The 17610-nt window shown below is 48.7% G+C and overlaps 1 protein-coding gene across 2 annotated transcripts in view; it reads right to left on the minus strand.

Moving 5' to 3' along the window:
• The window catches only part of Efa6 (Exchange factor for Arf 6), a gene marked incomplete in the record, with an annotated part of 221222 nt that overhangs the window by 48860 nt on the left and 154752 nt on the right, over positions 1-17610 (minus strand). For both annotated transcript variants that reach the window (XM_077686123.1, XM_077686124.1), the window contains 1 exon segment: positions 5924-5977. In XM_077686123.1, coding sequence (XP_077542249.1) covers positions 5924-5977 — 54 coding nt within the window.

Consider the following 17610-nt stretch of genomic DNA (forward strand, 5'->3'; position numbering starts at 1 on the left):
TCTCCACGCCACGTATCCAATATACATATGAGATCCTCTCGGGGTCCCACTTGCCCCCAAAACTAACTGATAACCACCCTTAAGCACACACCTATACTGGAGTGCCAACCACCGTACATACCCCCCCCCCCTCCCCCTTCTCAGCTCTCTCATCCCTTGCTGCGAGGAGTGACAGGCACCAGGTCGACATGGACATCCTCGACCCAAGAACTCCCAGCGGCCCACTGCATTCGGGTTTGTGAAAACTCCTGGAGAATTACAGATGCGCTTCCGCCTCCTAACAAAGAGGCCGCGGCACGACTGGGGTTGTTTCAAGAAATGTTTCTCTTTCTCTCTCTCTCCTCCTCCCTCTTTACTGCGTTGAAAAATGGCGAAGGTTCTCTGCCCATAACGAATGACTGAACGCTGATTTTTTTTTTTTTTCAGCAGAACTAAAGACATATCGTATCTTCGCGTGCATAACCCGCACCAAAAATGCGAAATCGGTGGCAAAGTAAGGGTGCGGATAATGCGCGGGGTTTTTCATTTAGTGCAGCTTCACGGCAATGTGCGTTGTGCCGTGAAGCTCCTACGCAGTAACACTAACTAAGCCTGCCATGGCAGCGATTGCGCAAAACATGCAAGGACACGAAAAAAAAAAAAAAGCAAGGACGAGCGCACTCTAACAACTGAATTTTATTAGTGAATTGTGACTTTCACCTCGAAGTCAGTGCATTCTACTTGCTAAATATACCCTTTTTTCTGTCATAAATCATTTATCATTTATCATAGAAATTATGCCATAAATCATTTGTCATTTATCATAAAACGGTGACTAATGAGTTCCCTTAATTCATACCTAACGAGATAACACAATTCCCGTGGGTAAGTAGTCGTTCGAGCGCAGCACCGTCTTGGTACAATTTGTTTCGGGAGAGTTCCAGTAAAACACGAGTCCCAGCCGTTTCCCATCGCCACACGCCTCCGGTAGGAGCCCATGTATTGACATGGGCTCCTAATTGTCCCTAATTGTGTACAACCTCACGGTGAATTACCCAATTATGACAAGTAAGAAATAACTGAACACGTCTTATACCCATTAGTGTCATTAGTATACTGCCCTCCTCTTCCCCGGCATCGCCGGGTACTACCGCTAGTTTAAACATAAAAAAGATGACTGAGCTGATACGAGATGCGGCTAAAAGTGTCCCCAAGTTTGCACGTTGTTACCTACGTTGCAATGAAATGGGAGACAGAAAACAGCTGCCAGTGGCGGCTGGGTAAACGAGGCTGTTTTCCGTTACACAAGGTTAAAGGCGTTCGGGCTCGCTTGACACTGCAATAGGTTGCTGAACGCGTAAGCGCGCGGAAAAGGCTCGTGCCGGTTTTATACACCTGCATTCTCCGCTCCAAGGCTGAAGAAGGTTTCGTAAAAATCTCTAGACGAAAACCACGTCCCGTTTCGGAGATTCCATTTCGGAGATTCCGTCTCCCGTCTCATGCAGATGTCCACTCTCACGCGTAAAGCGCGTCTACATGTGCGGGTTTGCGTTTACACGACAGAAGAAAAAAAAAAACTCTCCTCGAAATAGCGTGTCTTGCGCCTACAGGAACGTAGTAGGCGGCATTTACTAGAAAAGGACTCGATTCACTTGTTTGCAATGCCGGGCCGTGTGATTGATTTAGATATAAAATCTAGAGAAAATTCTTCCGAGGAATTCTCCGACAGTGCCGAAGCATTCTCACCGCTTCCATTTCACTTACGCCGAATGCGAAGGGTTCATTGACGTCGCTTATGTACTGTGGTAACACTTCGCTGCAATACACACGAAACGTAAGAAAGCTAACTTTACAGACAGCAAGGCATTGTACGGTAGGCTTGACGTCACTGGGAAGACATTCTTCCAAGGGCAATATAAGCAGTCATATAAAGATATCAAGGCCCTAAGGCCTTACTAAACGCCTCCATAAGACCAGACCCTATGCATACTATGGAGCGCATCGTGCCACGCATTACAAGCTGACGAAGTTTGAGCACAAGTACACTAAGAATGGTTCCGTATTAAAAAAAAAAAAAACGGCGAGAAGAAGATAGCTCGAGATTTGCGGAACTCTCAGTAGTTGGTTGCAAGTATAGAACGGCAACAGCCCTTGCGGTTAATTTGTCGTTAGCGATTATGCAATCTGCCCCGATGAAACAATCATCTGGAGCAGCTTCGAGGGCAGCACCAGCGAGTGCACCGAAATCATTTTTCGGTGGTAGGAGACTACGCCAGGACCACAGCTGAGAGGACATACGGTGTTTCGATCAAGACGAGGAACCTTTTCAGTGAGCTGCCAGAGGTTGTGGAAGCGAAAGCACTTGCGCAAGATGTTTTTCGAGAAGGGCAGTCGCGTTTGTGCAATGCTCATTCACTGCTTCAAATAAGTATGCGTGCGGTTTCACACTTTACTTGGAATAAATGCTGGCTAGAAAAACGTTGCGTTGCGGGTGAATGAAAGACGACTCGGTGATAATACAAACTACTTAGCATGAACAGCTTTGACGGAATAAAGAAAAGAAGGTTGGGATTTTTCTTGTCTTTTTTTTTTTTTTACTTTTTGAACTGCGTGCAAGCGCGTTACAGTTATACCCGCAGCGGTTGGCTCGGTGACTGCGCCCATAAGCCATACGGTCATTAGTTGCATTCGCAGTGTTCTTTTCTTTTAAAACTGGCGAAATTAGCAAGTTCGTCTGTAAAAGACGCCGGTTCATGTTAAATGAACCTGTAGTACGTCCCATTTCTCAGATCGCGCACTCGGGACCAACGGCATGCTAAAGGCACTCTACGTTATTTTTTTTTTTTTTCCATACGCGGTTGTCGCACCTCCTAGCTAGCCGCGCATGTAAGGTTCGCGATAAACAGAACACCCCGTTCCCTCCTAACTTAAGACGCTTTGCTAACTTGGCAGCTAACTTAAGGCGCTTTGCTATAGCTTCCATTTTTAATTTGTCGTTGTCATCAGCAAACTAATGCGGTTTTCTCGTCTATTAAACATGTACATATTCATTATGTTTAGTGAGTAAAGTTTTAGTATTTTTATTAACAGCTGTTTCATTGTGTGATGCGCTCGAAATCTTTCATTAGCCTTTATTATCTTGCGTTAATTCTATGCAACGCAACGTAAATTAATATAACCACCGAGAAGGGTTTGTCCGTCGTTCATCGCCGCTCCTCGCATGCCATAACCCACCGCTTGATTTAGTCTAGGCGCTTTCTTATTAGAATTGGGATTTTCTTACATGGCGCTATATAAAAGGCCCACTAATTCCAATCACTTGTGTTTTGGAATTATAAACTGTCTACAGATATATGCGCCGAATCGCAACGTCGACACCATTACAGGGGATTAATGGTGCAGCAGCGAGACCAAATGTTGCGTTTCGGCTCCCTAAAGATGGGCGGGGACGAATATTTAGTCTGCATTGTGCATTTGTGCGACAGTTACTCCACTTTAGGAAGAACGGTTGCCCGAAAAGACTATCGGCTGTATTTGGTCCCGATTTACTCTTCCGGTGCTCTCTTTTGCCTAAGAGTACAGCGAGCAGTTCGGACGCGTGCCAGCGCTCCACTGCAAGAAATAGAAGCTGTCGTTATCATTACATTACATAACCGTTTCATTTCCACGCAAATCGCAGCCGACTGGCCTGTAGTAGCCATCCAGAGCGAAATATTATTAGCAAACTATACTGGGCTTACCACCACTTAACATGCGACTATAAAGTTCCTCGTCCACAATCACTCTCCGAAACCCGTCGTTCGCTACTCGCGGTACTTGTATTTCCACCCTTACAACCGCGCAAAGGGGGCTTTTTCGTCCCCGAGCCCTTGTGTGGCAGCATTAGAACTTCGTAGTTAAAACGTCGCGATCAGAAACTACCGCGGCGACCACTGCGCAAGCGGCGCACCACGGAGAGAAAAGCAACCGGACCTGACCCGCTAGCCGCCAGATGGCGGGTCGAAAGGTGTCACGGATTGGCGAGTTGGCAGGAGGCTTTGCGATTTGGGGTGACGGAGAGCCTGAACTTCAGAAGCGCAGAGGTGACGAAGAGGCAGCTGGAACGGAGGTGGAGGAATCGTATGGACGAGAATTTAGAACAGCGGGGGGAGGGGGGGGGGGGGGGGGGGGTAAGGGGGGGAGGAAGCGATGGGAGTTTAATTAAAACAGGGGCGGGGGAGCTGGGGGGGGGGGGGGGGGGGCGCAGATCAATGAGGTAAGCTAGGAGTAGGGAAATGAGTGGAATAAAACAGGCAAGTCGGTTGCTGACAACCGCCGTCCCGATTCAGAGGAAGAGTCAATAATCATCATCATCGCCCGCGAAAGTAAGCAGTAAGCACTTACATTTAGTCGAGATACGCAGCGCCCTCTACGGGTTACTAGTGGCATTCATGAACCCCTTTAAACTCCATTGGCGCTATTATCCTGAAAAGCCGCTAAGCTGCGGCTTTTTCCCCCTCTTCCTTAGCCATGTAATTTACATGTCTGAAAATAATCTTGAAACTTGAAGCAATAAAAGGTGCGGGCTTCTAACTGGAAGTTTGACACACCGAAGCTGCCCATGCACTTTGAGGCAAGCCGTAGACAAAGGCTGCGGAATAAACTGAGAGCAACTGCGGTCTTTACCTTCCGCCGAAATTTCGTAGACACGGATGCTACCCGTTAATTTTTTCCCCAGAGTAACTAGAGCTTTGGCGACTGGAAATTCAAAACAAACTTTTTGCGATGCTTTCACAAGTTCGACATTCACAATACTCGTCAATGTGTTGTTTGCTCGGCTGGTGACGTTCATGCTACAGCCGCGCGAAAGCAAGAAAAAATATTCATTCCTCTGAATCAGCCTTTTTAGTTGGCCCGTATTTTTCGCGCGCGCGCGGGCGTGGTCATGTGCATATATGTATGTGCATGCGTGCGTGTGTGTGTGTGTGCGTGTGTAAATTGTAGCCGTATGTTTTGATATACTCCTATCGCAATTCAAACGTCACAGAGAATGGAACATAACGCTAGTGCAGAAGAAAAGCCACCGAAAAATAATTTGGCGGGCTACGCAGAGATTAATAAAGTATCAAGGTGTTAACTTATTTAAGGAAACGGATAATTATAAGTTTTCCTCCAAACAGTATCAGACATTTAAATTTATTGATCTATTAAAGCCGTCCAGGCTGCCATGTTATATTTTTTTTTTCTACTTTGCACCCCCTTTAATAAAGGAGCCAACGACAACTCAAGATCGCTGGATCACAAATCGGGTGTGTAACTATGGCTGGGTATGCTGCGCGAAAAAAACGCAACATTTAAAATTAATGAACAAAGAATTAAAACTGGATAATGGTCATGTTAGATGCACCACTACAGGAAGGCAAAAAAAAGGAACAAGATGGTTCAGTATGTACTATGAAAACATGAGAAGCAAGCCAGAAAATACGACCGAGATGGGATGGCTACCGCGACGAAAGGTATAACTATCACGCTGAATATCCGAGGTGCCGAAATATCGAACTAGACCGAAGATGGAGACGTGCCTAAATGTTCATTGAGACAAAAAAACCCAAGGAGACACTGAATGTTTGAATTTTCAATCTCATTTGATACTCACGATTACGCAACACCAAGGGTAGCATAATCCGAGGACACGGCCAGCCATACGTACACATCCAGGCAGAGATACAGCCGATGTGTAGTATCACGCAAGTAAAACTTGTGGAGGTTACAAATACAGGAATACGCGACTGAGAGTTCGAAAGGAAACATTCTTGAGAGGCTTTGTTTTACGAAGAATTCTCACGAATGGAAACACAAAAATTTGCCGCAAAACGTTGTTCCCCGTTAACTTCTAATGTTAAAACTCGAAACTGCGCGTACTTTCGACCGATAAAACGGTTCAGTGAAAAATAAATTCACGTACCTTTCTTTATTTTCAACGTCACCACATCGTTGGCCAGCCTCAGGCATTTGAGCACTGCAAAAAAAAAAGCAAACAGGAGAAAGGTTTGTTACACACTGCACGCACTGAAATTCGGCCATCCACAACATTTAATATTAGAAGTTTTAGCATAGAGGCTAGTGTATACGCTACGCTAGCGGCTGCGGGTACCGGGACCCTACTAGGCATATGGGAGCATTCGTTCCGGTGACGGGCGGCCCGGCCCGCCTAGCCGTGCCCGCGAGTGCATGCGCAGTCGGGCCCCGGTACCAGCTGGGAATAGCGAGCGCGTATACGCTAGCCGCTATGCTAAAACTCTTTTTTTTTTTTTTTGGCCGCTTACTCTGGTTCCATCGGGAATCCGGAGTTCCCCTGCATATGTCATTGCGTGAGCAACAGATGGCGTATGTGGACCAAATTTCCGCGTCGATCCCTCAACAGAGAGAGGGACAGAAAAGCAGAGAATGAGATAGGGCAGACAGCGCGTGAAGAGAGCTTCGTTGGAGAGTGGAGAGAGCTGCATTCGCAACGCTGCCGACGTTGTCATAGAGACGTCAAGTCGAAGCTCGGATCGCCACCTGCCTCTGCCGGTGCGCCGCCTGTCGCAAGCTGTTTCGATGGGCCCTGCGACTCCCGTCAACGCTTGTTGTAGATTCGAGTGCGCAGCGAGCGCAGTGCGGCAAAAAAGAAAAAAAAAAGAAAAAAAGAAAGGAAGGAACGGGAATGACGGCGACGAAATGCCGATGCTGATGGACAACCAAACAGCGACAGGCAGCCAATGGCACTGCTAAAGCGAGCAAACGTGACCAGTCGGACGGTTAAAGCGCTAAGCACCGATGACACGGTGTGCGAGGGGCGAGGGAGAAGCGCCGAGTTGCGGACTTAAAAACCCGCAGCAAGGCGTGCGCATCAGGCCAAGCCTCAAGTACGCGAGGGAGAGGGGCGAGATGCTCAAGCATTCATGAACATCCACCAATGAATCTTCAATTATTTTTGTTCCGCTTGTGTCCCTTGACAAACTTTCGCGAAAAAAAAAAAAAAATCGGGAGTACTCAGGTGAAGTGACACTTAAGAAGCGAAGGAGTTGTACGTAGAGGCCGCGGCGGCAGTCCCATGCACGCCGATGAAGTGTTAAATCATACACTTATACATATTTACAATGCACCAAAAATTGCACCGTTCTTTTTTATTCTTCACCCAGAAAGTAGGGCTACGGCCGCAGTGCTGAGCTCCTGTAAGGTTGCACCAGCGAATGCCCATAGCAACGAGCATCCGCCAAGCCCGATGTCGTTTTTCGCCATCGCTGGTTAGCTTTCAGGTGCATCTTTTTACATGGGCAATAAGAACCGTGACATTCCGGTTTCAAGTCAGTACAGGCCGGGCACATCCTGTTACACCTAGCGCCGTCTAATGGTTAGCTTTCAACACTGCTGCAATCACGTTAAAGCAAGCTGGCTGTTCTGCATGTGTATCCCATATCGGATAGCGTCAGTGGCTTCTAACGCTTACACCCTGGGTTCGAGCCCTAGCAATACGAGCTTTATTACTTCCGGAATATTTTTAATTGAAAAAAAAAAGCTCCCTTAGATGAGTTCCACGCATTGTATTCCTAAATAACGGTTGTTTAGCACTTCTTCGGTCGGGTAACATACGGAGAAGAGCTTATCACCACGGTTAATTGAAGTTCTGCAACGCGAAAGTTCCCGGCCTGTAAATAATTGGAAACGGAATGTCGCCCAAGAAGCACCCACATTCGAGGATACGATTTTTTCCCCCTTCATAGCTCAAAAAACGAGGTGCTCCCCTGAGCCTACGCAAGGACGACATACGGTGTTTAAGTCAAAATCCGAGCTTGCCTTGGCATCTGTTTTTGACAGCCATGACAATGTTTCCCTCAAACAAGTTAAAAAGCATGCAAAAAGTTGTGCAAACAATTGAACCTGGAGCAGCTCAGCAAAAGCCTTGACGGTGATGTGTCCCTGTGCTTACAAATATTCTTTAGTGCCAAAACGCACTAGATTGATTGCCCACTACGTGTTATAGTGTCAGAAAGTGGTACATGGTAAAAGAAGGTAACCATGTTTCTGCAAAAAGGGCTAAAAAAGCTTCCTGTAATTGACCCCTTCCTTGTAAAAAACTCGGGTGACGTATTGAATTTTTGAAACAGAACAGTTCCCGAGGCTTCGTTGCTTGCTCGTTCGATGTACAGGACTTGTACTACTCTTTGCCACATGATATGGTCGCTGCATGTGTTGAGGAGGCACTGGATGGGTATGGTGCAGTGCGTTTTCAAAATGACTCTGCTTTAAGTGTGCGAGGGTTCCTTGACCTGCTGAACATGTACCTGAACTCCACATACGCTTCTTTTGCAGATAAAGTGCACCGCCAGAAAACCGGGGTGTGCATCGAATCATGCGTTGCGCCGATACTCAGCGACTTAGTTCTAGCAAAAATTGACAGTCTTAGATCAGAAAATGCAAAACGGGCATATCGTAAAATTTTTTCGTTACGTGGATGACTACCTTGTACTTCCGGAGGCAACACAAGGTGCTTTGGAAAGGGTACAAGCCGATGTGTTTGACCTGTTTACATCGTGCATGACGCCGCTTCGTGACACAAGTGAAGCACCAGATGAAGGCAAACTTAAGTTCCTGGACATCAAGCTTTCGTGTTCCCCAGAGCACACCTGTTGGACGTATGAGCCGAGGGGCAGCAAGCCTTTATTAAAAAATTGGCCGCGTATCTGCTCCTTTCGTTGCAAATGCCGTCAAAAGACGATAGTCTTTATCGGCTTTTGCGAAGTAAATGCCTCCCTTCACTTTCCCTCTCACTTCTCATGTTGTTCCTCTTGCGTCGCGCTCCTCCCAAGGTAAATACGCCAAAGGTTTGCTTAAATCATTTTAAATTTCCCGCGTTCCACTGCTCCAAACCGGGTGTCTCGATGCGAACGCTGCCGTACGGCGAAGACGCGCGTTAATCGAGGCACCCTACTTCAACGTTTATAGAACCGCGTTTCCCTACTCCACGTGCGTTGCAAGCAGAACGTGGAGCCTATCTAGTGGAACCTTGCGTAACTGTTGCCGGTTGATTTCTTAAAATGGCGCCAGAAGCTATAGTGGCGCGGGCGACAGCAGGCGACGGCGGAGTGAATTCTTTTTCTGCAGTTGATGAAGTATTTAATTTCGCAAAAGTCAAGCATGTTTGATTTATTATAAAGGAACACTGTAAATATCACTTCTGTATTGACCTGTTGTCTCATATTTGCGTAATGTCTTGTTCTTCTTCAACAATGTTGACAAGTATGAACATTACACCGGACATCGACGGGTAGATTTAGCTGTGACTATATAAGACTATTGCGCAGGCATTGTTTTGCTTTGGCCGGGTGGCTGAATCGAGTCACAGACAGACAGACGGACAGACATACAGACAGACCAAAATTTCTGGGTTTAAGTAGCCCAAGAAAGACTATCGTCTTTAATAACCGTTTGATTCTGCTCACTCTAAGCTGGTAAAGAGAGCTGTCATAAAGGCTTGCTACAAGAATGCCCTTCAGAAATTCTGCCACCACACAGTCCACGAGAGCTTCCGAAGCCAAACAGAACGCTTCGACAAGGTGAAGGTTTGGGCGTTGGTATATCATACTTGAATATTCAAAGCGCAAACGACACGAGGACGAAGAAAGAAGACGAGACAATGCGCGAACTTGCAACTAACTTTATTAGGAAAAAACGCGTTTTTATATACACCAAATAATCACATCACCTTGCACAATCTGCCACACGATACTACAGGGGAACGTTCTCAGACTGATCACTGATTACACAGCAACACCTTGGCTTAAAAAATACACTTCTTTTTCGGTGAGCGTGAGGGAGGGCTTGCTCACACAATTATCACCGGCACGCGTGATCTCATGGGCCTCAATAATTTCGCGAGTTCGTTGACTCCTGTGTTTGGCGATAATGCTGCTCTTGTCAAACAAAGGTGTACAACGATGGTCCCGACAGTGGACGGCCAAATGTCCAGTTGTGCCTGGAGGAAGCGGCATGCCCGAGGTATCTTTTGTCCTCCATTTCCCTGGGGCTGTTCAAGAAACTAGGAAAGTGCGGCTCATTCGAATCTCAAGGAAGAGAATCCACAATTAAGAAAGATAAGTTAACAGTCATTCCATGGGCTCTCGCACAGACTAAAGAAAATTGGGCAGGATACAGGAGTGACAGTGGTTTTTTTCTACCCCCGACAAGCTTTCGCGACTTTGCAGAAAAGTCAACAGTGAGCCTTCACAGGGGAAGAGGTGCGATAAGAAGCACAGAGCAAAGTTTGTGCCTTGTCGAAAAGAAGTTGTGTATATCGCTACCCCTCCACCCATGCAAAAAGCGTTACGTGAGCCAAACAGGCCGCTGCCTTAATGAAAGGCTGCGCGAACACAGCAACAACGTATCTAATACTGCTAGTGGCCATCTGGGCTCGCATTGCTTCCGGTGTGGCTGCAGGCCGGTGGCTGCAGACACAGAGAGCAGACTACCCGAGAAATTATCGAAGCCGCAGAAATTCTTAGATTAGGTGACGACTGCATCAGCGTTCTGTCCGTTTCACTGTCAGCAAAAGAACTGCAATATCTATCGGCTCGTGGCGAACTGCCAAAATGGCTTTGTGTTTATAGTGACAATGTATAGTTTAAAGGCTATCTCTTAGACTCCGTGATATGTTCCCTTGTGCTTCAGTAAAACCATGTTTTTGTATATAAGTGGTGTCGTTTCAAAATAAAATTTCAGTTGATAGTAGCGTTTCGTCTTGTCTATGTTGTTGTTCTCTTCTCTGTCCTCGTGTTAATTTGCGCTTCCCGCCAATGCGACATACGGATGGGTACAAAAATCAAAACGATCGCACCGGAGCATGGCAAGCGCAGCCGAGAAATGCGCGAACGCGACGAGATCAAGACCAGTTCTGTACTCTTAAGCTCTCGCACTAGATTTGTACACTTCGCAGCTCCGACTTCCTTAGCGCATTCATTTTTTCTAAAAAGACAGCAATGTAAAGCAACGAGCCCGTCGGAAATTTTCGTAGAGACCTTACGGTGCATTAGGCTCAGTCAAACCCGGTTATAGGGAACTGCAATATGCGCCGCGATTAGTTCGATATATCCATAATTCGTTATAGCCGAACCCATCTATAACGAATTTTTTGTTACGAGTTCGCAATACGCGGGACCCCCCCCCCCCCCCCCCCTGCCATTCCCACAAAACCAAACGAACACATAAAGTATGCTATTACCTTACACAAATCAATTCATTCATTGCATGCAATAAGGCTACTTTCCGCCTAAACTGCCGACTTCGCAAGAAAGGGGTGATTTTTGTTTTCACTTTAGTTTTGGCGGCACCAACCAGCATCGCATTCTCTGCACGAGGCATCGTTTGCACCAGTTCAAGTGCGTGTCCTTCAATGTCGAAGCAATATTGGCGGGGAACACCGGCTGGCCAAAGGGCTTCATAAAGCATCGGACGGCTTTACGTTGTGACATCATCAGTCCGAATCCTCAGTGCTTTCAGCAGCACCAGCTGCCATGACATCGGCGACGGTGTGTGCACTCGAGGGGCTCACAATTACGGCAACATCGTCGTCAACACTCACGAAATCCTCTGAGGACACTCCTTTCGGCACATCATCTCTAATGCTGGCGGGCTCTTCCAGCAGTCCGCCTATGATGCCGTCTTGGTCCGGACTCGCTGGCTGGATGGGCTCCGTCGTGAATCCCGTGCATGGGAAGCAGTTACGGAAGTTGTTAATTGGGCGTCACGTCGGTCTATGCGAGGCTCAACATCTCAATCATGGCCAATCAGCACCTCAATCGCCGCTCCGAGACAACGCATTTCGGTGGCAATTGTAGGCGCGCCGAGTTCGATATATCCGATGTGCACTTTGTTACAAGGAATATGCTTCGCATGCGTTTTCGTAACAGATTTGCTTTTGTCCTATATATAGCATAATTCGTTCTATCCCAGTTCGTTATAATCGGGTTTGACTGTATAGCCTTACACCGAAACAAAGCATCGACACGAAAACTTAAATACACATACATATACCAAAAGTGTGTGTGGTGGTCATTGAGATGGTGAAAGGGGGGACGGCGAAACGGGCGAACGATGCACTCGTGCGAACATTTTTGTTGCCCGGAGCTCTGCGTTAATGTTCAAACTAACGGAGTTATACGAGGAAGCTCCTACGGAACCGCGCCAATTCACTTCTGACAGATGAGTTCCCGCGCACTATCGACCGCAGCAGAGAGCAGAAAACGCATTGATCTCGCCTCGCTACCCACAACGACGAGGTGCGCGATGTTTGCTATTGCGGGCAAGCGCACCGTTGTGAACGCCCGCATTCATTTTCCTCTGCTCCGATCCTTTCAGAAACGAATCGTGGCCGGCGATGCTGGGGAAATTCGAGCGGTCACGCCTCCGAGAGAGAGAGAGAGAGCTAACCAAAGCCGCGTATTGACAGCAACGAAAAAAAAAAAAAAAATGTCGATCCCGTACTCTGCGCGTCGATACAAACGATCCATGACGGGAAGAGAAATATGACGGCAAAACGGCGCTGAACATTTTCCGCGCAGCAAACTCCAAAATAAGACGGGCTGCGAGGACAAGTGCGCTGCACGCGAACGTCAAACTAAGCGAGGCCTTCCCCCATCGCCCAGCCGAAATCGCGGTACTCCTCGTCCGTGCCTCCATGTGTCTTTTCTGGCTGTTTGCGAAGCAGATGAATGAAAAGCGCGAACGAGCGCATGAACTCGTGACGAGCACGGCACTGGCTCTTGCCCTCAAAGGAGTGCGTGCCACGAGGCACGATTATGAGGCGACCGGGCGGCAGAGCGCGCTTGCATTTCCGGGCTATAAAGTGGAGACCAGCTGTTAAGTGGAGACCAGCTCTTGAAAATGCTTCCGTTGCGGGGAGTCTGGAGATCACCGCAGACCACCTTTCACTTTTTTTTTACAGGCCGCTAATAGTCCGTGTATGACATGCGTGTGTGAACAAAGAACCCACATATAATGGTGATAACGCAAAAAAAAAAAAAAAGAGAAAGCGCCGACTTTTGTCCAGCCACTGTACAAGGCATGCAGTGAAGCAAAATAAGGCTGGCGGTAAGGAAGGTAGGTTCAGTGCCATGCTTTGGGGTTAGCGCACCGCAGCTATACCCTGCGTTTGAGCGCGCCGTAATCAAGTGGAACACGGCTTGAATTCAGAGTGGTTCTCCACCATAAATGTGCCGGGGATCTCTCCTGGGCTTGGAATAATTATGGTGGACTCGGCGGGAAGAGGGAAGGTAATGTTGACACGTGACAAGCTGTCAACGCAATTTGCTCGAGCAGCTGATGTGCGTTCAGGACTCACCGCCCCATCCCCTAGAATCGATAAAAGGCTCTACATCTTATCCACTCGCCATACGTTATGTCGTCCCCGCAGCAAACAAGCCTACATCGCACGTCAGCGGCTCTCGGTGGTGTGTCAACAAAAGCGGACAAAAACCCTGGCGCACGTGCGCTGAGCACGGCCGGCGATCCATTAGCGCGCCGGTCACCCAAGTTGCGTTTACAACAGAGAGAAAAGCCCCCTCTCACACTAATCGTCGCGTCTGAGTGGAGAAGGCGGAGAAGGCGAAGACGGCTAAGTCTGGAGCTCGCTTCACGAGATCGCCAAGCCCGAGTAGCCTAGAGGCAGCGCGTTGCCTGTAGTATGTTGTATTTCTTCCTCTCACTGAATTACCCAGTAATCCATCGCCTTCCTCGTTTCCCCACGGCGCAGACTATGGCAAGCACCACGATAGGATCGAGGGCTTGGCGCGACGTCGTTCGGCGCACAGTGCCTCAGCTGTGTATACGCTCGTAGACACGCCTTGGCGGCTCCAAAAGCAAGCCTTTAGCTTCGCACTTCTTTATACAAGCACAACAATCACGACAAGGACGAGTGAGCAAGAAGGACACGGACCAAGGACTACTTTTTCAATAAAGTGCGTTGCAGTAAACCTACATTTTATAATCCATGCGATTTCGCAGTTACTATGTAGGGAGGGGGGGGGGGGGAGGGAATTGGAGCGTAAAACAGAAATAATAATAAAAAATACTCTAGTCGATATTACTTGTTCACTGTGGTCGAAATGCGAAGCATTCATACGCACACGCACGGCAGCGCCATTGAGCACACTGAGCAAACTGGCACGATACATTGTTATTGAAAGTGGCGCCTCCGAGAACGCTTCCGGAGTCGCCCATTTTACAGCCAAAGCTGCCTACGGGACTGGCGTAGAGCTCTCTGGCGTCGGAACAGAATAAACCATGCGCAGAAGACAACTTTTAGAGCCCCTTTCCCGCCATTTTCAAGTTGGCGCGCCTGAAGGCCTGAGACCGAAAACTACGTGTCCATCCATATTCCTGTGTTATCAACCTGTATGCCTTTATACCTGCGCGCAACGGATACGCCTCTGTTCGCGCGTCTGAATACTAACTGTCGCTGCCCGTCACCTACATGCCTACGTCACTTTTGTTACGAATGCGCGTCCGTGCATCCGTAACAATTAAGATGCTCCCATTAGAGCATCCGCAACCCATACCACTCCCTGTTCGCGTGACAGCAACGTCCCTTTTCGCGGTACCCTGTAACCGACGTGTTCTTGTCTGTGCTAGCGTATTTACATTATCCTGTCTGTGCCGTGACGGACATGTCTCTGGCAGCGCCACGATTACCTGCATGACGACACTGTCCCTGCGCCTCTAAAGGCCGATTCACACGACGGACAAAATCACTGATTCTGACCGAGGAATGCGTACCACGTGATGCGACGTCACCGATTTGGGGTATTTTTTTTATTTGATTATGAGGTTTAAAGGAGCCATGAAGAGAAAACAAAAGTTTGTTTTATTCGAAAGATTAGGTGTTTCATAGTACCCCAAGCGCTTTCCCGGAAGCAAATGATGCTTTATTCACTGAGAAATAAGGCAATTTAAGCCAAAATTTTAAATCTCCCGCTAAAATTGCACATTTGGTGACGTGAGCAATGGTGTCACACGGGCCGGTCCATGAAACAGATACTTAGTATGTCGACTCCATATAGCACCCACACGCGGGAGTCGACCGAGACGGCGGCCATTTTAAAAATGCTAGTAAAACCTAGTGCACCCGCAGCCCTAGTCATGGAATCGCCTGATCCGGAGAACAAGACTCTCGCCGAGGAGCTCGGGCTTGCATTTAACAACCTCACACCACTTGAACGCTCAACGCTTCTAAGTGCACGAGCGGCAAGAGTTGTGGGATACGCGGTGGACGGAAAAGCGACCATTCCGCGATAGCCACAACAGACGAACGCCCTGCCGTCGGCACCGCTGCCTCGTCAGCGCCGTCGCCACGGACGAATACAGACTGGTACGTATGTGCCGTATTTTTATTACGGTTAATAATAGTTCAACTTCAGTAGCAGTATCGCTTATGCCAGTTGGCCGGTGTCGTGTATGGAAAGCCGTTCGCGCGAGCTCTCTGCTTCGACCAGAAAGATACGAGCGTCAATGCGCGGTGTTTACGGCATTTTTCCTCCAAGGTCAGAGCGCCTCGAACCCGAAAATTCGTCTGCGCGACGGCGAGATGTCGAGCTCGGCCAGGCGGTTGTTTCGTACGCATTGGCGCACACGCTTGCGTGTTCGTTCGGAACTTCAACCGTTTACTCCACCGTTCTTTGTCATAAAAAGAATGTGCAGTATGTTTCACGGGCATTTAGCTCGCTATGCAAACTGTAAGCCCTGCCTAACATGCGTTTGCTTTTGCCGGCCTCCGCCAATCGCAGAGCTTAGCCCATGTGACGGCATAGGTTCTGTTGCGGGAAATGAGCTGGTGGGTCGCATGACCATTCCCGTTTTTCCTAATTATGTAGCTTATTTGAGCGAAGTTTGCGTTATAAGTGGTGTCGTTATGGTTCTAACGAGGCAATCTTTCGAATGAACCAAACTTGTGTTTCCTCTTCATGGCTCCTTTAACGCGCCGACGCTACACAGGCTATGAGGCGCGCCAAAGTGGGGGTCTATGGATTAATTTTGACCCCCTGGGGTTCTTTAACGTGCACCGAAATCTCGACCATACGGGCGTTTTTGCTTTGCGCCTCCATCAGAAAAGCTGCCGCAGAGGCCGGGAATCAAACCCGCGTCCTTGGGCTCAGCAGCACAGCGCCTTAGCCACTCAGAGCCACCGCGGAGGGTCACCGATTTGTGTGTGACTTTAGCTTACGGACCGCGGGCGACGCGGGCTGAGAATGCGAGGATTCTTTTCCGTTCGCGATTCTATACAGTACTATGCTGCTCTTTTGGAGCGCACAAACCTGGATAATCTTGAAATCATGCCTTTGTGCTCGGAGCGGCAGGCGTACCGAGATGGCAATACGCGTCGCTTGTTGACATTTTTATCCAACTGCTAGCCCAGCCGCGGTGCCAAAATGACAAGTGACGCAAGCCCGCAACGCCAGGAACTACGTCGGAAAGCCGAGGAACGCGCGGTGAAGAAGCGGGTGAAGCGATAGCGAAGGAAGCAGAAGCTCAAGAAAAGCAGAACCAGAAAACGTAGGCCCTACATCTTTTATGCATATCTACATTCCTCCCAGCACGTACGTCTGATCTTACATGGCTCATCCTCGTCGAGCTTGGCCAACGCTACGGCCATCAGGCAGCGAGTTGGAAAATGCTCATGATGGTCAGCGCGAACAAAAACCGGACAAGAAGAGCAGGAGCAACAAGCGTTGAGCACACGCAAAAGAGTCCGTTGAAATAGTGATGAACTGCAAAAAGGCAGCGAATAGGGCGGGTTGGAAACTGCTTGTGTCGCTTCTACTCTTGTCCTGTTTCCGTTTGCGTTGACCATCATGAGCTACGGCCATCGCTGGGTAACATCCGAGTAACGATGCTTTCGGTCCGCCTCCACGTTTGCAAGTACACCCTCGTACGCCGCGCGCAGACCGACCACGCGTCAAGAGTATGATCCGTCCCTCCGCGCTGTCGCATACTCGTTTTCTCCTTCGTGAGAATGCTTCCTTGAGCCCGACCGTCCGCTGACGTTACGCGACGACACCAAACCCGCTACGGACATGTCCGTCGAGTGAATCCCCCTTATATATAGTTGTTGATACGTACATGTCCCTGTCCATGCATTGATACCCGGTACAGCAATTTTCCTTCGTATGAGACTCCTCTGCTACGGCGTCTGCAGTGTGCAGCATTCGTAACACGGTTTGGAAACCCGCCGCGGTGCCTCAGTGGCTAAGGCGCAACGTTGCGCTGCTGAGCACGAGGTCGCGGGTTCGATTCCCGGCCGCGGTGGCCGCTTTTCAGATGGAGGCGAAAAGCAAAAACGCCCGTGTGTACGAGATTTCGGCGCACGCTAAAGATCCCCAGGTGGTCAAAATTAATCCGGAGCCCCCACTACGGCGCGCCTCATCGCCTGCGTTGCGTCGGCGCGTTAAACCCTACAATCAATCAACACGGTTTGGAACAGTCTGCAGCAGCATTCCTGCTTGGTGCGTCCGTAAGCGACGTGTTCCAGTCTGTGCTTTCGTAATTTACATCTTCCGCATAGTGCGTCTGTCACTGATATGGAACGAACACGACCCTGTTTGGCCATCCGTACTTCTGCCC

Source organism: Haemaphysalis longicornis, unplaced genomic scaffold, assembly GCF_048455015.1.
Source record: "Haemaphysalis longicornis isolate Haplotype H1 unplaced genomic scaffold, Haemaphysalis longicornis Haplotype H1 scaffold_1, whole genome shotgun sequence".
NCBI lineage: Eukaryota > Metazoa > Arthropoda > Arachnida > Ixodida > Ixodidae > Haemaphysalis > Haemaphysalis longicornis.